At 41.8% G+C, this 24473-nt stretch overlaps 1 protein-coding gene across 5 annotated transcripts in view; it reads left to right on the plus strand.

Moving 5' to 3' along the window:
* LOC145341098 (plastin-1-like) overlaps positions 1 to 24473 on the plus strand; it is a 123972-nt gene that overhangs the window by 66618 nt on the left and 32881 nt on the right. For all 5 annotated transcript variants that reach the window (XM_080185945.1, XM_080185946.1, XM_080185948.1 and 2 more), the window contains exons 2-8: positions 2595 to 2703; positions 3038 to 3201; positions 5056 to 5185; positions 20038 to 20170; positions 21322 to 21403; positions 22546 to 22711; positions 23507 to 23649. In XM_080185945.1, coding sequence (XP_080042071.1) covers positions 2634 to 2703; positions 3038 to 3201; positions 5056 to 5185; positions 20038 to 20170; positions 21322 to 21403; positions 22546 to 22711; positions 23507 to 23649 — 888 coding nt within the window. In that variant the 5' untranslated portion in view covers positions 2595 to 2633. The remainder of the gene's footprint in view (positions 1 to 2594; positions 2704 to 3037; positions 3202 to 5055; positions 5186 to 20037; positions 20171 to 21321; positions 21404 to 22545; positions 22712 to 23506; positions 23650 to 24473) is intronic.

Raw genomic sequence — 24473 nt, forward strand, 5'->3', positions numbered from 1 at the left:
CTCTCAGCTTTTTGCTTTCGACGTGTGAAAAAGATTTGAGGGCCAGTGAGAGACAATCATAAAAGTTTAGCATTTATGGTATTAAGAGGCTATGCCTCTTTTTGTTTTTGAAAATATGATTTATCAATTTTCAACCGACTGGAACTTCTGCGATTTGAACTGAAACAGAGCAAACTGCCTTTAAAATGCAAGGCCACGTCCCGAAGTGAAGATAAAGAACCAATAAATTGCCCTCGGATGAGTGTGACAAGAGAAAGTGATTTCCTGTATTCTAGACATCCATCACAGCACATATGTCTAGGAAAGAGACAGTATAAATCCTCAGTATTGGAGCTTGAAACCATGGCTGCCACAGACAGTCGCACAAAAAAACTCTCTTGGAAAAACACCATGGGGCCAATTTTGTCATTTGCGCTGACAGCTAACACAGGCTCAAAGTGGACCCAGAAAGTCAAGAGTTGGGAAATGAGATTCTTGCTGACGTTCGAGAAGCGAAACCTACAAGCAAGCCAAGATCTTGTAATAATTGCAACATCTTCTACATCTGACTGTATCCAAAAAATAAGCTAACCCAACTTAACAGCCATGTTTAAAATCTACACGTAGGACACTAAACCATGTTTTGTTTTACATTTTATTTTTTATGGGGCTGTAACTCCCCTTCTGGTGTGTGCATGACTGCATGAGGGCCGAATGCTTGATGTTGCGTTTTTGTTATTTTGCTTTGGTCAGCAGTTAATACATTTTCTCTCTCTCCCTCTGTCTTTGACTCGAAAGTCTTGTTAGATTGGCTTCTTATCAACTGAAATAGTTGCAACATCGTGATTTGGAAATGGCAAAAAGGAAACTTTTAAGCTTTTTTGTTGTGACCAACCAAGGAGGCTGTTTGAGGGGATCTAGTTTTGCCCCTTCTCACCTGATTGTAACGGTGAAGATCAGTTTGCATTTTTAACGCACTTGAATTGTTTCCCTTGCAAGTTCAGTAAAATGTTCTCAGTCTGGTGTAATTTTCTGATTGGCCAGTTATTGTAAGAAGTCTGACAACACCAGGTTTAAGTCCAAGCGGTTTATTTGTTAGTAAACTCACAAGCTTTCGAGGTTTCCTGCTTCGAATAGAGAGTCTGTCCACCTGATGAAGAGGTGAACCTAGTAAACTCACAAGCTTTCGATCAAATATATCGGTTGGACTTAAACCTGGTGTTGTCAGACTTCTTACTGTGTTTACCCCAGTCCAACGCTGGCATCTCCACATCATGACAGCTATTGTTTACAGAAGCACAAGCCATTACTCTGCTTTTATATTGTAACCAGGAATAGTCCGTGAAGTCATTAAGGGCAAGGCAATGTCTAAAACACAAATATGCTAACTTTGCTGAAACAGGGTGTTCCCCATTCTGTGCCTAACATGGTGCAGGGAGCAGCAGTTACAGCCAAAGCATTTTTAAGCATCTGTGTTGATCAATTTACTTTCGATCTTATCTGTAAGTCCCAGTTTCATTTATGAAGGTTAACAGTCTTTATCTTGCCTCTACTCGAATGTAATTGGTTTTTCCATCTCCTTAGTGAGTTCAAACTTTCAACAAATGCATAAAAAATGTGGACAAATGCGTGTGCACCCAATCCATAGATCCTCCAACCTGGTACACGACTTGTGTGTGATACTGGCTAGGATACTTTGGATGGTGGCGGTTTCCCATCGGCAGCATATTCCTGCCAACTCTGTCTGCCCCACAGCCACTTCACTCTAGAATGAGCATCAGTTGGCTGCAGCTAGTACATCCGCCCCATGCAATCAGATTGGCCAGGAGCTCCCTAGTCTCTGTAGCGATGGAAGTTGCAGAGGACAGTAGAGGAGCTTCGTGAAGATGTTGGAGCCTAAGTGCTGGAACTTAGGAAAGGTCTCCAGGCAGGGAAGATAAGGAAAATGTGTTGGGGAGAGGTTGCCCCTGAAGTTAGAAGGAAACCCAGCCTCAAGTCTAATCCCAATCATTTTTGGGCTGCCCTCAGAACTGGGAAATCCTTCTGTCAGCCTAAAAATTGAGGCTGGGCAAGAAATGGCCCTCAAAAGTATCCCAATTTGGGCGTGTGTGAATGACCTGTCTGATGCCTCTGTTGCTCCAACATAAAATTGCTGCATAGGGGGTTGAGGTGGGCTAGTAGGAATCCCATTCTTTCTATTTCACTCACTTCCCTCCCCACACCCATCTAAAAACTCACTGGGGTGCATGAAATTCAGGCCACTGACTCTGAAGGGAAGGTTGAAACGTGCATTGTTGAGGGTGAGATGGCCAATTTCAAGAAAACTCATACGCTCTCACACATTCATTGTAATGTTGGGAAGTCACTTCAAACAACTTTCAAAATTATTTGAAAAACCTTCGGAAAATAGTGGACTTGACCTGGCAAATGTTCTGTCTGAGGTTATGAAGAGGCACACCATTTGTCACACGTTACTGAGTCATGAGTAACAGTCTTGTTAATGACTAGTTTTAAAACAAACAAACACTCCTTTTCAAAACTGATTGTTCTGTCTCATACTCCATGTATGTCCTTCAAGAATTAAAGGTATTGAATTGATCTTGTGCTCCAATTAGGTCTGAAAGCATAAAGGAGACCATCTAGTTCAGTTAAAGATGGAAAACCACACAACTCACATCTCCCGGGAAGAACTGGAGGAAATGAAAGAAGCCTTTAACAAAATAGGTATGATTTCTGTCTGTTGTAGAACTTTGACTTTCATCCACCATTCTATTTTAGTGAAACAAAAGCTGTATGGACATGATCTTGCTGCTGTAATTAACTCCTGGACTGTTAAGAAAATATTTGAGACAGCAATGCTATCTACTGTAGCATTGCCTTGTTCTAACCTTGTTCAGACTTGTTCTAATCTTGCTATGCTTTTCTAAGTGAATTATTAACATTTACTTAATAATGGATTCTGGCATTTTACCCACAACTGATGTTAGATTAATCCCCTTTTTGCTCATTCTCTTGCTCTTTCTCCTTAACCTGCATTAACCTCATTTTCTTTTTAAAGATCTTGACAATTCTGGCTATGTCAGTGATTATGAGCTTCAAGATCTCTTTAAGGAGGCAAACCTTCCTCTGCCCGGTTACAAGGTGCGTGAAATTGTGGAACAAATTCTAACTGTCGGAGACCATAACAGAGACGGAAAGATCAGTTTTGACGAATTTGTCTCGGTGAGTGAACGCTTGCATTTATTTTCAGTGTTTGGTAATTCTTTTTTTGGTTCTTTGTTCTTTTGTATATTCCCAAACGTGTAGTAGTTTCTACACAACCTTTAACTGAACAATTAACCAAATGTTTTGTTTGGGTTGAATGGGAAGTGAAAGGCTTAACTACTTAACATTAATACTTCTGTTTATCTCTGAAGAATCCCAAGTATAAAGATTAGTTAAACCACGTTTTTGAACTGCAGGTGGGATTTTCCAGCCCTGCCATTCCCTGCCCAATGGCCTGTTTCCTTGTGGCGGAGAAGGCATACTATTGTCCGCTTGTGGGATCTTCCAGTCCTGCTGATGTCAATAGCATTTTGCATGGATTGCCAACCCCACTGTTCAGGATCCTGCCATAGGAGGGTTGCCTTTGGCAGGATGAGAAGATCCTGCCAGCAGGAAGGTCTGGAAAATTTGGCCCTATGTCTATTTTCCCCTGTAGTCCTTGAATTCTACAAGCTGGAATGGGTTTGGGTTGATTCTTTCAAGTTCATTGTTAATTCTGCTCTCCAGGTTGGCTTGCAGAAGGCACAGTTCTGGAGTGCATGCTTGATTGCTCCTTTATCCACCACACATTGTTCCAGCTACAGAGCTTGAGTTGTACTAAAGCATTCCTAGAGGGCAGCTATACTGGAGCTGAGTACTCAAAATTTTGGAATGGTGCAGCACAATTGAGGGGATTATCTTTTTTAAACTGGTTGAATGCATTATCTGAGAATGTGATGGAGGCAGATTCAATCGTGGCTTCAAGACAAAATTGGATGGAAGCTGAAGGAGGATATTTGTGGAGCAATGGGATTTGCTGGATTATTTTTGTAGTGGACTGGGTTGAACAACTTCCTGTACTGTAACCAATTCTATGATTCAGACACCAGTTACCTCACTAACCTCTATTAGATTTAACCTTTCTTCCATGATAGGTTGCAGCATTTCACGTGCCTATCGGAGTATTTTTAAGTTGTGATGTTGGAGTAATTGTTTCACCCTGCAGATGGAGAGGATCTTGAAAGCATTGCCTTAAAAGGTGGCAGAGGCAGAGACCTTAACCTCATTTGTTACAGACAGGAGTCAGAGAATTAAAATCTCTGTTCCCTTCCCTTACTGTCCATGATCAATTTATGTTTTGACAAAGAAGAGGTCAGTGTTTTAGAACCTTTAAGTTTATTTATTGGTGTCACGAGTAAGCTTACACTATCGCTGCAAAGAAGTTACTGTGAAATTTCCCCAGTCGTCACACTCCGGCGCCTGTTCGGGTACACCTGAGGGAGAATTTAGCATGGCCAGTGCATCTAACCAGCACATCTTTAGGACTGTGGGAGGAAACCGGAACACCCGGAGGAAACCCACACAGACACTGGGAGAACGTGCAAACGCCACACAGGCAGTGATCCAAACTGGGAATTGAACCTGGGTCCCTGGTGTTGTGAGGTAGCTATGCTAACCACTGTGCTGCCCCATATTTAGTGTGTGGACAGTTTGAATATATGCAGCAGCAAGGTTTTGTGGATCTAAGTAAAGAAGATCACTTATTCACACAATGACCTTGAAAATCTAATACTACATTATTCATGGTTGCATGCTGTCAGAGGTGAGCACTGCAGTTAGAGAATAGTGCACTTTTGTTATAAGTTATAAACAAAAGAATAGTTCATAACTCATGTGTTGGCTTTTCTTGGAAAACACATGGCCTATTCCGCTATTCGATATTATCATGGCAGATTTACTTTTGGTCTTAATGCCACTTCCCTGCCTGACTTGACTCCCTTGTAATATAACTCAGTCACATCAGTTCCTGTTTCTTTTCCAAAAAAATTGCAGGTTTTCCAGGAGCTGAAAGACAAAGAGATCAGCAAAACATTCAGAAAAGTCATCAACAAAAAAGAAGGGATTTGTGCAATTGGTGGAACGTCTGACCGTTCCAGTGAAGGAACACAACATTCTTATGAAGGTACATTCCCTGTTTCTTTCAAGGTGTTTGCCATTTGACCAAACCCGTTAGCAGCTCTTGGTGGGGGTGGGTTAGAGAAGGAGAGTTGGTGAGTTTGACACGGCACTGGATGCTCATCTTGAGACCCAAGTTCAAATCCAGATCAAATCAATGGGATGAGAATTGGGATTGCTGGTTGTAGGGCTGCTAAACTTAATCCAATAGTTAATTCAGGAAAAACATCCTTACCTGAAGAGTAATCGGAATGAGGATTTATGCTGTGGCCAACCTGAATATCAGGAAAGACGGACTACAGCACTCTGAATAATGCCACATTGCAGGAAGGATGTGAAGGATTTGGAGAGAGTGCAGAAGAGGTTTACCTGGATTAGAGGGTATGAGCTATAAGGAGAGTCTGGGCGGCAGAGGCTGATGGGAGACCTGATGGGTCTATAAAATTATAAGAGGCATAGATAGAGTTGACAGAATATTTTGCCCAGAGTTGAAATTTTTAATACTAGGGGGCACACACTTAGTGAGAGGGAGAAAGTTCAAATGAGATGTGAGGGGCAATTTTTTTTTTTAAAGAGTGGTAGGTGTCTGGAATATGCTGCTGGGATAGTGCTAGAGGCAGATATGATGGGGGTGTTCCAAGGGGCTTTTACAAATGCCAGGAATAGAGGGATATGGATCAAGGGCAGACAAGAGATTAGTTTGATTTGGCATCACGTTCAGCACAGCATCATGGGCCAAAGGATCTGTTTCTGTGCTATACTGTTCTATGAGCTTGGGAGTGGAAATAGGCTGTAGTTGCCGTACGAGTGGAGTTCTTTATCATGTGACATGGCTATACTCCCATCAACCATACCTGGATTTTAACTCGGAAGGAGCATTATTTTTGTAACTCAGAATAATCCCTGGAAATTTATTTCTGATGACTGTCTTTGTGATAGCTACCTCTGGAAATTTTTTATTTTTCCACGTGGATATTATCAGCAACCTTAATGGGCATGTTGTGTGCTGAATTGAAAAGATCCGCATCTCTGTAGAATTTTGAACTCTATAAATAACCTATGAGCTATTTGTGTTTTTAAACTCTTGGCACTGGCTTTGGGAAACTCTTTTTGCTGAAACATTGTTCTAGCATTGCATAGAATTTAAAGCCATTATTGTGACCTTTTTATAAGAGGTAGATTTTGACAGATATTTTCTTCATTTAAACACTTGTTTCACTTATTTGGTGCCACATGGCTATAGGGCTTGTCCAACATGAAGCCTCACTTGGCATAAGCGAGAAGGCAATCTTTTAAACGTTTTCCATGTTTTTATCGAGCACCTTTTGATTTTTGTTTGTTACTTTCTGACACTGCACTTGATCATTGGAAGTCAAAGCTTGCTAACTAATTTATTTTCTAATTTTTCTCTTGTGGCTTTGTCCTCCTTTTCCTACTCGTGTGCTTTTACTCATCAGTTTTTTTTGTATGTGAAGTGCTTCGAGATATGTTAAGAAACTTTGAAAAACAGTATGATAAAATTAAGCCCTTTTTCTTTTGTTGGACTGATGTCCCGATGGACATTCTGGTCAGGGTTCCTTTTACATCAGTTTCTTGTGTAGAGCGTTCACTAAAATGTATATAAAATTTATAGTGGATGCACACTGTTAATTGTCTGTTTATAAATGTTGGATGGTAGAAGCATCATTTTGCCTCAAATATCTTCCAGAGGATTTGGGGGTGGTGGAGGCAGGAGTAGAGGTTCCGAAGCTAAAATAACAAGGACTTGAGTCTGTACAGTGCCTGGCAAACCTATTTAGCCAATATCTTCAAATGTTGTCACTATTGTAATGGTAGACAAGAATGTGATCATAACCAGATGGTTTGTTTTAGTAATGTTAATTGAGTGATCATTATTGGCCAGGACACCAGGAATAGTCCACCTTCCCTTTTTGAAGTCATGTCACGTGAGAGAGCAGATGCAATAGCACTGCTGTGGCCGGATGAAGAACTGCACCAGGGCTGGAATTCTCTGGTCTTGCATACTCCGCTATTGCTACCAGCAAGAATGGAGAATTTGGCAATCAGCGAAATCTCTATTCATAGTACTGGATAATGCCAGCCACATGCAAGGTCAGAGAATTCCAGCATAGCTCCAGGAATTTGGCTGTTCAACCCTTTATCATTAATGGAGAGGATTTGAAATTCTCTAAGATATCCTGATATTTCAGTAGCAACGCTAATTAAATAAAGAAATTGTATTTACTCGTTTGGCACAAAACACAAGAATTTGAAGCTGCCCCCTCCCCCTGCCTTCACCCCCATCCTAAAAATTCAGGCAAATAATTTAAATCTGCCCTTAATACTTGCTTATTAAGTTCACCTGAGAAACTATATGATTTTGATTTATTATTGTCACATGTATTAGTATACAGTGAAAAGTATTCTTTCTTGTGCACTATACAGGCAAAGCAAACCATTCATAGAGAAGGAAAGGAGAGAGTGCAGAATATAGTGTTACAGTCATAGCTAGGGTGCAGAGAAAGATCAACTTAAGATGAAATCAGTCCATTCAAAAATCTGGCAGCAGGGAAGAAACTGTTCTTCAGCCAGTTGGTACGTGACCTCAGACTTTTGTATCTTTTACCTGATGGAAGAAGGCGGAAGAGAATGTCCGGGGTGCATGGGGTCTTTAATTATGCTAGGTGCTTTTTTTGAGGCAGTGGGAAGTGTGGACTCAGTTAGTGGATGGGAGGCTGGTTTGTGTGATGGACCGAGCTTTGTTCACGGCTCCTTGTAGTTTCTTGTAGTCTTGGTCAGAGCAGGAACCATACCAAGCTGTGATACAACCAGAAAGGATGCTTTCTATGATGCATCTGTAAAAGTTGGCAAGAGTTGTTGCGGACGTGCTGAATTTCCTTAACCTCCTGAGCAAGTAGAGGTGTTGGTGGGCTTTCTTAACTATAGCATTGGTGTGGAGGGACCAGGGCAGGTAGAAACTTGTAGGTCTTGACCATTTCCACTTCATCCCAGTTGATTATAGATGCACCTGGACAGATATATGAATTGACACCCAATATTGAATTTCATGATACCAGTTTCTTCCAATGTTTGAAGCATCATACATCTTGATCCTTGGGTTGCTAAATGTACCCCTGAATATTTTTGTTTCTTTTTCATGTTTTCCTGCTCGTGACAACTGTTGATTTGACCCCAAGAAAAGTTTACAAATAAATAGAACATAGAACATAGAACATAGAACATTACAGCGCAGAACAGGCCCTTCGGCCCACGATGTTGCGCCGACCAGTTACAAAAACAATGACCCACTAGCCTATACCAATCCCTTTTCGTCCATAAACCTATCCAGAGATCTCTTAAACGCCCCCAAACTAGACGCATTTACAACCGCAGCAGGCAGGGCATTCCAATCCCTCACCACCCGCTGGGTAAAGAACCTACCCCTGACATCCGTCCTGTAGCTACCCCCCCTTAATTTAAAGCCATGCCCCCTCGTGCTAGCTTTCTCCATCCGAGGAAAAAGGTTATCACTATCCACCCTATCTAAACCTCTAATCATCTTATATGTTTCAATAAGATCCCCTCTTAGCCGCCTTCTTTCCAACGAAAACAACCCTAAATCCCTCAGTCTCTCCTCATAGGACCTCCCCACCATACCAGGCAACATCCTAGTAAACCTCCTCTGCACCCTCTCCAACGCCTCCACATCCTTCTTGTAATGCGGGGACCAGAACTGCACACAGTACTCCAAGTGCGGCCGCACTAGAGTAGTGTACAGTTGCAACATTACACTGCGACTCCTAAATTCAATCCCCCTACCAATAAACGCCAAGACACCGTACGCCTTCTTAACAACCTTATCTACTTGATTCCCAACTTTCAGGGATCTATGTACACACACACCTAGATCCCTCTGTTCATCCACACTATTCAAAGTCCTCCCGTTAGCCCTAAACTCGACACATCTGTTGCTCCTACCAAAGTGAATTACCTCACACTTCTCCGCATTAAATTCCATCCGCCACCTCTCGGCCCAGCTCTGCAACCTATCTAAGTCTCCCTGCAGACTATGACACCCTTCCTCACAATCTACCACACCTCCAATTTTGGTGTCATCAGCAAATTTACTAATCCACCCAACTATACCCTCATCCAGATCATTAATAAAAATTACAAACAACAGTGGCCCCAAAACAGATCCCTGAGGCACACCACTCGTAACTGTACTCCATGATATTTACCATCCACCACCACCCTCTGTCTCCTATCTGATAGCCAATTCCTGATCCAACTTCCTAGATTACCCACAATCCCATACATCTGCATTTTCTGCAGAAGCCTACCATGGTGAACCTTATCGAACGCCTTACTAAAATCCATGTATACCACGTCAACTGCCTTGCCCCCATCCACCTCTTTGGTCACCTTCTCAAAAAACTCAATAAGGTTAGTAAGGCACGACCTACCCGCTACAAAACCATGCTGACTATTTCTAATCAATTCATTACACTCCAAATAACTATAAATCCTATCCCTAATAATTTTTTCTAAAACCTTGCCCACAACAGAAGTAAGACTCACCGGTCTATAATTCCCGGCAAAGTCTCTGTTCCCCTTCTTAAACAATGGGACAACATTCGCTATCCTCCAATCCTCCGGGACTACACCAGAGACCAATGACGACCTGAAGATCTGAGCCAGAGGCTCTGCAATCACCTCTCTAGCCTCCCAGAGAATCCTAGGGTAGATCCCATCTGGACCAGGGGACTTATCTATTTTCAGCCCCTCAAGAATTTCCAGTACATCCCCTTTATCAACCGTAATACTGTCTATTTTACACCCCTGCAACCCAATGTCCTCCTCAGCTATATTCATGTCCCCCTGCGTGAACACCGAAGAGAAATATTGGTTCAATACTTCCCCAATCTCCTCCGGTTCCACACACAACTTCCCCCTGCTGTCTGTAACTGGCCCTAATCTTGCCCTGACCAACCTTCTGTTCTTGACATACCTGTAGAACGCCTTAGGATTCTCCTTAATCCTATCAGCCAAAGTCTTCTCATGTCCTCTTTTAGCCCTTCTCAACTCACTCTTCAACTCCCTCCTAGCCAATCTAAAGCTTTCTAGTGCACTATCTGAGCCCTCCAATCTCATCCGAACATAAGCCTCCTTTTTCTTTTTAACCATCGACTCAACTCTTTTAGTGCACCACGGTTCCCTAGATCTACCAAATCCACCATGCCTGACAGGGACATACCTATCAAGGACTCGCAGTAGCTGCTCCTTGAAAAAACTCCACATTTCAGACGTTCCCAGTCCCTGTAATCCCCTAATCCAATCCATGCTTCCTAATTCACTCCTGATAGCCTCATAATCACCCTTACCCCAGCTAAAATTGCTGACCCGAGGTTCATGCCTATCTCTTCCCATCACTAAGGTGAACGTAACCGAATTGTGGTCACTATCACCAAAATGCACACCAACTTCCAAGTCTAGCACCTGGTCTGGCTCATTTCCCAGCACCAAATCCAATATAGCCTCACCTCTAGTTGGCCTGTCTACATACTGAGACAAAAAACCTTCCTGCACGCTTTGTACAAACACTGACCCCTCTAGCGAGCTAGAACTATAGCAACTCCAATCAATATTCGTAAAGTTAAAGTCCCAATATCTGCATTAAGACCACTATTTCCACCACAATAACATTGCCGGCCTCTGCCCAGCTTCAGCTCAACTGTTGCATCTATGCCTTTGGTTACCTTAGACTTGACTGTTCAAATGTTCTTGTCAGCCTCCCATGTTCCATTTCACATTCTCATTCAAAACTCTGCTGCCTATATTCCAACTCATCGAGTCTAGTTTACCCATCACGTTGCATTTGCTGATGTATAATGGCTCCCAGTTAAGCAATGCCTCTATTTTTAATTCTTACCCTTGTTCTGAACTCTCTCCGTGGCATCATGCCTCATCTTTCAACCTTATGATCATCCCAAGGTATTTTTAGCCCTCTTCATCTGGTCTTCTCAGCATCCTTGATTTTCATCGTCCCACTGTTGGTAGTTATGCTAAGACCCTAAACTTTGTTCCCTCCTGCTCCTTGGCTGATCAAACTCTCTTTCCTCTAAGACGCTCCTTAAAACCAACCTTCTGGACCAAACTTTTAGTTTTCTGATACCCTTGGTGTTAAATTTTGTTTAATAATACCCCCTATGCTGTGCCTTGGGATGTTTTTTGATGGTAAAGATGTTAGATAGTGAAAGGAGAAGGAGTAGACAATATGGTCCATCAAGCCTGCTGTGCCATTCAGTATGATCAAGGCTGACCTTGGGCTTCAATGTCATTTTCTTGCTTACTCCCGAGACCAAAAATCTGCCTATCCCAGCTGTGAATGTATTTCATATTGAAGAGCCCCCAACTTTCTGGGGTGAAGAGGTCCAGAGATTCATAACACTGAGTAAAGACATTTCTCCTCATTTTAATCCTATGTGATTGGCCCTTTATCCCAAGATTAGGCCACCATGTTTTTGTTTCCACTGACCGGAGAATCTATGCCTCAGTGTCTAATCTAACAAGCCCCTTCAGAATTTTGTAGATTTCAATGAGATTGCCTTTCATTCTTATAACCTCCAGAGAAATTCGACTCTCTCTTTACTCAGCCTCTCATCATAGAACAACCTCTTCATCCCAGGGACCAATTTGATGAACCTTAGCTGTGCTGCCTCCAATACAGAAATATCCTTTCTTAAAAATTGAGACCCAAAACTGCACACCATAATCCAGATGTAGTCTAATCAAAACCCTTTATGATTTTAGCAAACCTTCTTTATTCTTGCATTCCAATTCCCTTTCAACAAAGGTCAACATGACATTTTCCATTTTAATTATTTGCCCCATCTGCATGCTAACTTCCTGCATTCGTTGTATGAGCGCACCCAAGTCCCTCTGAACATCAACACTTGACAAATTTCACACCTTTTTAAAAATATTGTGGCTTTCTGTTATTTCAACCAAAACAAATAACTTCACACTTCCCCACACTATACTTCATTTGCCATGTTGTTGCCCACTCGCTTAACACGTTTATACATCTATCTGCAGCCCCTCTGTTCTCCCGAGAGCTTCTGCTTCTACCCAGTTTGGTATTCATCAGCCAGCATGGATGCATTATGTCTCTTCATCTAAGTTATTATATAGACTGTAAATATCTGAGACACCAGCAGTGATCCATTATTTGCTACCTGTCAACCTGAAGGTCTGTTTATGCTTACCCTCTGCTTGATATCTATTCAGTAATCCTCTCTCTGCTAATGTTACCCCCAACTCTGAGCCCTCATCTTGCCTATTAACCTTTTCATAGACACCTTTGAATGTCTTTTTGAAATTCCAGATCAGATTGAACCCTACTAGTTAGTAATTCTAATAAATGTCAAATAGAATTTCCCTTTAGTAAAATCATGTTGATTTGTTCTCATACTTTTCCAAGTGCATTGTTGAAACTTCCTTTGTAATAGATTTTCAGCATTTTCCAAGCAATGTTAGGTTAATTGGCCTATAATTCAATGTTTTCTTCCCATTCCTTTTTTGAAAAATGGTATATTTGCCAACTTTCAATGAGGTGGAACTTATCCTGAATCTGAGGAACTTTGGAATATCATAACTAATGGATCTACTTTTCATTAGTTGCAGCTGTCTCTTTTGGAACCCTGGATGTCGGCCATTGAGGCCCTGGGGATTTGTCAGATTTTAGTTTCTTGGGTTTCTCCAATACTACTTCTGCACTGATATTTATTTCCTTATTCTTTTAGCTCTTAAGCTAAGGACGGTTTAGTTTTGGTATGAAAGTTGCATCTTCAACTGTGAAGATGAACCCAAAATATTTGTTCAATGCTTCCACCATTTATTCATTCTTAATTTTTTTTGTCTCTGCTTCTAAAGGACCAACATTTACTTTAGCTATTCCCTTCCTTTATAGTGACTTGTAACAACAGATTACAAAAGCTTTTATATTTCTGGCTAATTTATCCTTGTTCTTTCTTTTTTTCCATTTTATCAACTCTTTGGCTGACCCTAGCTGGTTTCTAAAACACTCCTAATCTTCAGACTTGCTACTGGACCATTTCAGAGGTCATTCAAATGCATTGTTGTGGTCTGGAATCATGTAGGCCAGACCAGGTAAGGGTGGCCGATTTCCTTCCCTAAAGGAACTGGAGTGGGGGGTTTTGACAAATCAGCAATGGTTTCATGGTTACCACTAGACTGTTAGTTCCAGATTTTTATTGAATTCAAATTTCACCATCTGTTGTGGTGGGATTCAAACCCAGGTCGCCAGAGAATTACCCTGGGTATCTGGATTAGTAGTCTACTGACAGTAGCACTGCTGTTCCTTTCCTCTCCTCCAAAAATCTACTGTTGTTCTCCATACATAACAGTTAGTCCACACTACAGTACCATGTGCTCGCAGATAATAGCATGGTGCAAACAATGCTTTCCCAATTTGCTGTTCTTTTCCCATAGATGGGGATACCTGGGTAGGATTTGGAGTGTTATTAAGACCTTGGTGAGGTGAGACAGCAAATATGTTGCCTGCTGACTCCTATAATGAACTGACTCCAAAAGCAGACCACGTAACTCCTCTATCACTGAATCTTGTACAAAGCCAGGTTGCATCCATCAAAAGCCCTAGCTTTCTGTGCTATCTGTTGTTCAGTTTTAGAGAAATTGCTGTAAATGTCCAGTCTGTTAAGGAGCAGTTTTTGCAATACTGCAAGCCTATTTCTTGCTCTTGCATTTCACACAAAGCAGATCCATTTAAGAGCAATGGGTGGAATTAGCTTAGTGTGTGGTACAGCACCCCCTTCTTGCCGCAATACTGCAGAAACGTGACTGAGCTGTCAGTCTTCTAAAAGATAATTACAGGAAAAGCATTGGAAGACTTATTGGTGATTAAGTTGGATCTCCTAGTCTGTTACAGGAACAACTATGCAGCTGTCTGTCAACATCTAATATAGATTGAAACAGTCCACATGGAATACTAGAACAAAGCTGCCATTTGATTGTAGGAGTCACTCTTCAGAATGTTGCCTGAAACTCAATCTCTTGTGTGTGTACAAGCTGAAGTGTGAATTTAACTGTCGCCTGCTAAGAAAATATCAGGCAACAGGGAAGCTCTAGGTTTTCCCTCGGATACCCTCCAAATGAATTGTGCTATTTTCAATGCAGCCCCCGTAGGATCGTTCTTGAAATTGATCCATTAAAACAAAACTAATTTTATACAACAGATGGGAACTTGTTTCCGATGGCTGGTCAGTTATAGAGGACAATAGAAGTGAAGGAAATGGAGAAAGGGGTTTTTTTGTTTCTGAACGGACACAACAGATTTAAACCTATAGGGAAAGACTGACCGTAGGCAGAATTTCATGGGTCACTGCTGGTAGGTTGTCATGCCTGGGGGGTTCTCAGTGGATTTCCTGACGCCCAATCATTTCATGAGGGTGGGTGTGGCCCTGGGTGGACTATTAGCTGTCTCAAGATCTCAGTTGAGATCTTGAAGTGTTCAGTTTCATAAATTACACGTTGCTTCCTGCTCGTCCTTAATTTTTAGACATTAGAAAAGCGGGGGGGGGGGGGGGTCTTTCAGGTCAAACCAAGTAGACACACTCAAACTACATTAGGTAGACATTAGAAGGAGATTAGGGACATGGAGAAGCCCAGCAGGTTATCCTTTTTCTGGTGGGAAAGGAGGGGAGTCTCCCTCCTGGCCCCACTTTCCAATTTGGGGAACTCGCAACCTTCTGAGTCAGAGATGGGAGCGCTGTCACTGAACTATGGCTGACACCTAAATTATGTTGAATGTTGTGTGGTGTTACTCAGAATAATGATGTATTCTCAAAATATGTTGTTGGAAACGGGAAATAAATCCTTCAGTGCTGGTTCACTTCCAGATGCAACCAGAGTTTGTTCAGCCTGAAAACAAGAGGTCTGCACACAGTGTGGTGTAGTCATAAGGATAATTAAAGAAAGGACAAAAGTCCAAGTTGAGAGAAGATGCAAAGTAATTTGCATCTTCTCATGAGTATCTCAGCAAAATGAAGACATGACTCATTTTGTTCTCATTAATTATTCATTTTTTACATGCATAGAATTCCTATTAGCCCATATACATTTCCCAGTGAGAGCAACTACCATGGCCTTCAGCTGCCTCTGTTCCAGGAACACATAGCTGAGAGACCTTGGCTTCAGAGCTGCCATGCTGGTGACTCGTTGACCTGAATGAGCTACTTTCCCACTTCCTTCTACATCCTCAACCCCCCACAAGATTGCTTCTCTCCCCATTTCCCCCCCACTCTGGATTAGATGCAATAACTACCGCAATGTGGATTATTTTCACATGGGTTTTCTCATAAGACGGGCCGATAAATTAACTTTTCCTAAAGTACAACGCTTGATTTGGCAACGAATATAACTGGTCAAACAATTCTCCCACTCACCTAATTTGTCTTAGTGCTTAGCATCCCTAAGCAGTCAATGCTTTTTTTAAAAGACAGTTTAGAAAATGAACCAAAGTAAAAGTTTGTTATTTATTAGCCTCAAGTAGGCTTACATTAACACTACAATGAAGTTACTGTGACAATCCCCTAGTCGCCACACTCCAGCGCTTGTTTGGGTACACTGAGGGAGAATTTAGCATGGCCAATGCACCTAACTGGCATGTTTTTTGGACCGTGGGAGGAAACTGGAGCACCCAGAGGAAACCCAGACGGACACTGGAAGAACGTTTAGACTCTGCACGGACAATGCTCCAAGCAGGGAATCGAATCTGAGTCCATGATGCTATGAGGCAACAGTACTGACCAGTGTGCCACCCTGTCACCCCACAGAAGCAAGACCAGGGTATTTTTGGGTTCAGGAGGAGGAAGCCTGCTACTGACCTGAATGAGCCGCCACCTGCCTTTGACCCCCATAATTACTTCTCTCCCTACTTTCCTTTACTCTAGACTCAGCCAATTCCATCTAAGAGGTACCCATTTTCTGCCCTCGCTCTGATAGCCACCTTGAAACACTAGTTTGATCACATTCACTGCTGATCAAATGTAAAAGCAACATTGATACACCAATGAATATAGTTGATTATACAACCTCATTAGTTTTATTAGTTACCTCATTTCTATCAGTGTTGAGAAGCCTCAACACTAATAATGAGCAGGCAACATTGCTTGTTGAACATGTGAGCTGTTAAGACCCAGACCAGAAACTCCAAGATGTTGTGTGAAGTTAGTCTAAATCCTAAGTTTTACGTGTGATTTTGGCATGGGTGAGCACAAGGTGTTTCACTTCAGGGATGATTCAAGTGACCCACCAGGAAGTTTTTATCAAGCATAGTTAACACAGAACAAATAGATTTAGTGTAACTTTTACCAATTACAAGAATTAAACATGGCACCGTATGAACCTTAACAGCTAGCTACCTCTGTTGTTCCAAGTCAAGCAGCATCCCACAGATATACACCCTTCTCTAGACTTGGCACAAAAACAGGTATGCTCACGTGATGCTGGATTTTCAGGTTTTTTTACACCCACTGTGAATTGGTCATGTGAATGTTGGATCAATTCCTTGGCTTTCTAGTCCTGAAACTTTCAGCACATCTCTGGGGCAAGAGAGAGAAAGAAAGACACTGCTTTCTTCTACCAGTTTCTAGCAGCAACTGAGAAATAAAACTAAAAATTGGACTTACTATGGGAAAAAATCTATCTCACTCCTATCACTCTCTCCCCAAATCAAGCTCCACTCAGAAATCCCCAAAGTAACATTAGAAACCCTGGAGTACAGCATTAGTCCAGATTAAAATCAACATCATGTCAATTATAGTGCCTCAGTAGCAATAAAGTACACCGGTCATAGACAACACGGTACCAACAAAATCCTGCAAAGGAATGATTGAAATACATTTCTTAAAGGCACAGTATGGCCACAAAGCTTAATATTAGTGTTAAAGTCAGAACTCAATACACCACTTTCTAAAGGTTCTTGGATCCCTCAAAACTGGAACAGCTGACCACCCTCAAACTTTTATTCTTCAAATAGACTGATGGATTTTAAAATATAAACTTGGCATCTCTGAAGCACTCCATCTTGATTTATTGTGTCTTGTTTATTCTCTCCTTAGCCTTGGATGTGCACAGTGAGCCTTGGGCTTTTGTTTTGGTTTCTAAGTTTGAAGAGAGAGATGTCTTTTCCCTTAAATGGCACTGTTTTAAAAATTTGGCACAATAGTTGGATTTAGATAAGTCATTCAAAACAGGAGCTCATACTCATAGCTCACGGTTGGAGAAGTTTTAGGGTGCTACATAATCCACATCTAGAAGTTTTTTTTAATGTATCAACAGGAAATGTAAATTGGGTAACTAATTGATCTGCTGCATCCTTGAGAGTTGTGGTTCATGAGAGCTAAAAGCCCAAGATTTGATCTTGCTCTGTGGCAGTAGGAGTACCTTGGCATGTCTTAATGTGCCCTAAGCGGAAGAGATGTTTGATTTCCATTCCTTTTGCTAAATGCAGCTATTAAAATATTCAAGCTGCCTCTTCAGACTGGATTTTAAATGACAACATTAGACTGAAAAGTTATATATTGCCTTGAGCGCAAACAATTTTGGGCCCAAAATTGCAGGAGTCAGAAAACAAGATTCTTGCCAGGGAGATTGCATTTTCTTTTTCTTTTCTACCCCCTGGCTGATGACAGAATGAGGTTCCCATACATTTTAATAAATTTTAATATTATTAGAAGGCTTCCCTCATGTATGTTCACTCTCTCTCTCTCTCTCTCTCTCTCTCTCTCCACCTCCATTTAGAATCCCCTTCCTTCACTGATGTGACTTCATGTCAGTGAGGTTTAAGATAGGTGTTTGGAAACATGAAACAGTCAATGAGAATAGCCGGTTTTCCCACCAAAGCCAGTACTTCGAGTGAATTTTGGAAAATTTCATCCATATTGCTGTTGTAGTCCTCTTTTTTTTGGTATGACATTCTGAATTGAAATAAAAATATTTAGGAAGGAAGATGTCGGAGATTTAAAGGAATTTTCTGTTATTTGCTCATGGGGTGTGAGCAGCACTGGCGAGGCTAGCTTTTGTTACCCACTCCTCATCATTCTTGAGAAGGTGGTTGTTGGGTAGCAGCCTTCTTGAACCGCTGCAACCCATGTGGCGCAGGTGTGCCCACAGTGCTGTTAGGTGGTGTGCTTCAGAATTTTGACCCAGTGGCAATGAAGGATCAGCAATTTAGTTCAGGATGGTGAGTGACTGGGAGGGGGATGTACAGGTGATTGTGTTCCAATGCACTTGCAGCCCTTGCCCTCCCAGGTGGTAGAGTTCATGGGTTTGGAGGGTGCTGTTGAAGGAACTTGGTGAGTTGCTGCAGTGCATTTTGTAGATGTTACACACGGCTGGCACTGTGTCTCAGGGAGGGCTTGAGTATTGAAGGTGCTGGATAGGCGCCGATCAAACTGACTGCTTTGTCCTAGTGTCAAGCTTCTTGAGTGTTGTTAGTGCTGCACCATCCAGACAAGCAGGGAATAACAATCGTTTGTGCTTACTGGACAGGCTTTGTGGAGACAGGTTTGCTCACCATTGAACCCCAATCTCCGAATAGCACTTGTAGTCACATAAATACTGTAGCTACTCTAAATCAGTTTCTGGTTAATGGTAACCCCACCACGTTCATAGTGGGGGACTCAGCAGTGGTATTACTGTTGAGTTGAGCCTGCTTAAATCATTTGTACACAGCACGCTTACCGGTGAGAAAATGATTCTGGTTAATTATTAATGTGTTGAAAAAAATGAAACCATTGTCTCGGATTTACAATCCAATTTTAATCACAGTAATCCAGGCTTTTTCATCTTCGGAGCAATGCAGCTCCTTTTATTGATTGTTTCTTTTATTTGCAGTAGTGTTAATAATTTGTAACAATTTTATTTTAGTATAACCAGTGGTCATTTGGCTACATAGAACCCTACAGTGCAGAAAGAGGCCCTTTGGCCCATCAAGTCTTCATGGAACACAATCCCACCCAGGCCCTACCCCCATATTCCTACATATTATACCCACTAATCCCTCTAACCTACACGCCCCTGGACACTAAGGGGCAATTTCTTAGCATGGCCAATCAACCTAACCGCACATCTTTGGACTGTGGGAGGAAACCCACGCAGACACAAGGAGAACATGCAAACTCCACACAAACAGTGACCCGAGCCGGGAATCAAACCCAGGACCCTGAAGCTGTGAAGCAGCAGTGCTAACCACTGTGCTACCGTGCTGCCCAGAAGTACTCTTGCCTTTTGTGTCTAGAAGACAGTGGATTCAAGTCCAACTTCAACACATGGCATACCTGACAGATGAAAATTAATCAATCCCTAGGGCAAGTAAAGAGAGTGTTAATGAATCGTTATTAGCCAACTTGAACTGTGGCACAGTGATTAGCACTAGGGACCTAGTTCAATTCCTGCCTCGGGTCACCGTTGGTGTAATATTTACACATTCTCGCTGTCTCTGCGTGGGCTTCCTCCGGGTGTTCAGGTTTCCTCCCACAGTCCGAAGATGTGCGGGTTAGCTTGATTGGCCATGCTCAATTGACCTTAGTGTCAAGGGGATTAGCAAGTAAATGTATGGGATTGCAGGGATAGGGCCTGAGTGGGATTATGGTCAGTGCAGACTTGATGGGCCAAATGGCTGCCTCCTGTACTGCAGGGATTCTATCCTATGGAACTTGAACACATTTTCCTCTATCCTACAACTCACTAATCTTTTTCAAGTTATCTTAATTATGATGAGAATTGACTGAAAACTGTTCTTTTCTCTTTTAGAGGAAGAGAAGGTTGCTTTTGTTAATTGGATTAACAAAGCATTAGAAGCGGATCCTGACTGTAAACATCTGATTCCTATGGATGCCAACAGTGACCGTCTGTTTAGTGCAGTTGGTGATGGAATTCTTCTCTGGTAACTCGTTTTTCCTCCTCCTCCTTTGTTTTATTGCGACGATGAAGTAATGAAACCACATATTGAAGCTTGAGATGCTGGCAACTTTGATACTTTTTTCCTAATTTTGATAGTTTTTGGCCAATAAGATCAAGCAGGTGTAATGGTCCTAGCCCTCTGCCAGCACTGCTCTGTAACTGACTAAGTGTGCAAGATTGGCCTTTGGTCAATTTTTATCTGTTGGTACTTCCCTTGTAAGGAAATGCTTCCTTGATCCCAAATTGTTGGATACATAGAGCTAGAAATTCAATTTCTTAAGTCTCCCCAGATCAGACAGGCTGGTCGTATTCTTTGAGCCAGGATTGTGCTGCCCACCATATTGCTGAAGGACAAAAGTCATTAAAGTGAAAAAGCCAATAACAGCATTATGACCTCAGCACTTGCGAATAAAGGGTCTAATATCTCTGATTCCTTGTATCCTAATTATGTTAAGGGTTGAGTTTTAACAAAAAAGAAAAAACTATGGATTGCACACAGTGATTCAAACTAATAACAGATTTTTTTTTCTGAGGTCTTATCTTGCCCATACAGAGCACAAACTGAAACTAAGACTGTGCAAACACCATGATAATATCACTATCAAATCATGTGATCAGTTCCTAAAGCATTCATGTAACCCTTTTAAATATGTAAGTCTTCCATTGCAAGCTTGATTTGCCCTGACACAGTTCTGGTGTCTCATGGGAAATGTATGAGCCACCAGAAACCTAGATCTTCATGCAGCCTAACAGGTGAGCCTGGGTGAGATTTGTGGCTGGTACAGACTTGATGGGCTGAATGGTTCCCTTTTGTACTGTAGGGATTCTACAATCCAGTCTTCCTTCCTGCTTTGCCACCCATGCTACCTGTTCCTGTCATTGACTCTCCTGGCTCGATTGGTTTTGCGTCCTGAGATCCTTCGAGGCCATGTGGATAACTAGTATGGAAACACTGTAATTTAACCTAAAATCTGATGAGTATAATGGTTGGAAATCTCTGGCTGTTCATGCCGGCAGATTTCTCTGATCCTGCTGACAGCACATGTCCCGGTGGTGCGGGTAGCTTCAATGAGAATTTGTGTTGGGTTATAGTTTCATCTGTTCGCCAAAAGATCTTTCTCTTTTTCTGTTCAGCAAAATGATAAACTTATCCCAGCCAGATACAATTGATGACCGCGTGATCAATAAAAAGAAGCTAACTCCATTCACAATTTCTGTAAGTACCACCTTACCAGCAAAATTTCAACTAACGTAAGATATGTGATACATTGCCATTTTATTCACATCCACCATATGCAAACTAATGTGCATTTTTGAAATTCTATGCCTCTGCATGGTGCAGAAGTTTTTTTGGCAATGATTGCTGGATAATAAATGCAGAATGTTAGGAAATAGAGTTTAAAGCAATTTATATTTTTATGAGCATTAGGAATAAGGTTTAAATTCAAGCTTAATTTTGTGTTTGTTATTTGTGAGATAAGAAAGGGTTAAAACTTGTGTTTTTAGTTTCATCTTTTTTAAAGCCCTTGCAGGCTTGTAGGTTTGTTTAGGTACCTGCATAGTAATGAGGATTTTATGATGCTAAAGCAAATACAGGATTTCTTTTTAATGAGGCTGTTGCTTAGCGACCAGGGGCAACATGGAGACAGCAAGAGCTTCTGAGTTAGTTGTAATCTAGTGCCAGGAACGGCTGGACACAGGACAGGGAACTGTAGAGAGCAGATTTCCCAAAAGAACAAAATAAAGTCCCAAAAATTGGAGTGGGCACAAATGAATGTCTCAAACATAGTTAAGTCAAAGAAATAAAAAACAGGAATCTGCACACGGTCCTGTTCAGGGAAATTAAAGTGAAGAACAGAAAGGGCTTGGATTTAGAGACAGCTGCAGGAACCTGACAAAGTCTGACCACATTTTGTCTCTTGTTCCACATGGACTGTGGAACTGTCTACTTATTGAAAACAGATATTTTGTAACTTGTATTGTCTTAATATATATAGCATATTATAATTTAATCTTGTTCAATAAATGTTTTGTTCTTTTGCTAAAAGTCCATAGGCAATTCTGTGATTCGGTTCATTCACATATTTAAACAAAACATAAAAGTTGGGATCTGACTTGTCCAGTAGTAACTTCAGCTGGGATCATGAGAGGGATATCCTTTTATATTTAGCTGACTGTTGAATTCTTGTTATTGTGACCGTATCATTCCAAGAAACAAAATCCGAGAGCTAGCTCTGTTCTTGGAAATGTTTTTAAAATTCATAGATTGTAATGGAGTGTTTTATGCTTGCATAGTTCATGTTTTGGAAACAATATGGTTGATTGAGGATATCACAGCACTAATTACTTCTCTCACAGGAAAACCTGAACCTTGCTTTGAATTCTGCCTCTGCCATTGGCTGTACAGTGGTGAACATTGGTGCACAAGACCTTAAGGAAGGGAGACACCATCTGGTACTAGGCCTTTTATGGCAGATCATAAAGATTGGTCTCTTTGCTGACATTGAGATTACCCGGAATGAAGGTAAACAAGAAACATGGATGGCATCTGCCGCCCCACTTAAAGGAGAATATACAGCATTTTAAAGGGCTAATAATTAGTGTTTTGAGCAGGGAAGGAGTGCAACAGTGCAGTGCTCATTCTCATCACCTTATTCCTGCATGCAAAGGATTGGGTAATGTCATCATGACAGAATTATTAATATGCGTGCAAATTACTATTGTAAATACTTTCAACCGTTCAGGTGTGATGATGCTGCTTTGCGAGGCCTGTCTCTCTGGTAATTTCTTCCAAGGAACTTAGCAATGTTTAATAACAGGGTGGCACGGTGGTTATCACTGCTGCCTCAGTGCCAGGGACCCGGGTTGGGTCACTGTCTGTGTGGAGTTTGCACGTTCTCCCCATGTCTGTGTGGGTTTCCTCTGGTTTCCTCCCACAATCCAAAAATGTGCCGCTTAGGTTGATTGGCCGTGCAAAATTGCCCCTTAGTGTCAGGAGAACTAGCTAGGGTGATTCTGGGGATAGGGTTGGGTGGGATTGTGGTTGGTGCAGACTCAATGGGCTGAATGGTCTTCTTCTGCACTGCAGGGTTCAATGAGTGCAGTGATCATGCTCACCTTGAAGTGGCAATGACGTTTGTAATTTTGTAATCTGCTTAGTGACAAATGTAGCATAAGTTGTCCTTAGTTTTTAAAGTAATACTATTCTTGAGTATGGCTAAAGTTTCATCCATCTGGTTTTTGTAGCTTTCTACACGAATATAATGCTTGACATTCTGAGAAATTGTAAGATGCTGATGCTTTTGTTTCTTTGATTCAGCACTCATAGCCCTGCTGAGGGAAGGTGAAGAGTTAGAGGAGCTCTTGAAACTTTCACCCGAAGAGCTACTTCTCCGTTGGGTCAATTACCATCTGGAAAGGGCAGAGTATAAAAAAATAAGCAACTTCAGTCACGACATTAAGGTACTAGCATTTTTACTGAACACTTTCACTATGAAGAGTGATGTAAATTTCTTCCTTGATCTGTGAGATATCTGTGGCTATTTTTAATCCCTGTTCTTCCAGAAAAGCTTGATAGAATTGTTGGACATGTTTTATAGAGACAGAAAGCTAATTTCAGATAGGAAGATTTGGAGCCAGCACAAATATTTTGTACTAAAAATTTGCGCGCACAATTCCAAACTACTTGGGACAAAAGGAATAATAAAACACACAGGGTGGAATTCTCCCATCTGGGGATTAAGTCCCGTGGCTGTGGTGGGGAAGTAGGGTATTTCCCGCTGTGGAGGCCAGCGTGAACTTCTGGCCCCGACTTCATTAGTTATGCAACTGGGAGTTTTGTGCTATATTCCACGGCAGGATAGGCCTGATGGCACATAGTGTGCCGTTATATCTGGGTGCCATATTGAAAAGGTGCCCAACATCACTGACCCACTGTTGAAGGAAGAAGATGGACCTCCGGAAAAAAAAATGGATCTCCTGAGAACACCTGAGGCTGGAGGATGGACATCCTCAATAACAATGCATCTGGAAGATCTGCCTCCTGGATACAGACCCACCCACTTCTGTGATGTTCTGGGGTCCAAGGTTGCTGGTAGCCTGCATTCTGAACTCCGCAGGCCATCCTAGGTATTGTTCAGCTGAGTCCTGACTTCTGGGTTGAAGATTCCAGTTGGGCTTTCATCTGTTTCCAGCCAGCCTGCAGTGGGATTTCCATCCTGCCATGGTGGGCATCAGCAGAAGATACCACAGGAAATTCACACCAGTGTGAAATCCAGTGTTTTTGC

This window comes from Carcharhinus amblyrhynchos, chromosome 3 (genome assembly GCF_965287045.1).
Source record: "Carcharhinus amblyrhynchos chromosome 3, sCarAmb.v2.hapA, whole genome shotgun sequence".
NCBI lineage: Eukaryota > Metazoa > Chordata > Chondrichthyes > Carcharhiniformes > Carcharhinidae > Carcharhinus > Carcharhinus amblyrhynchos.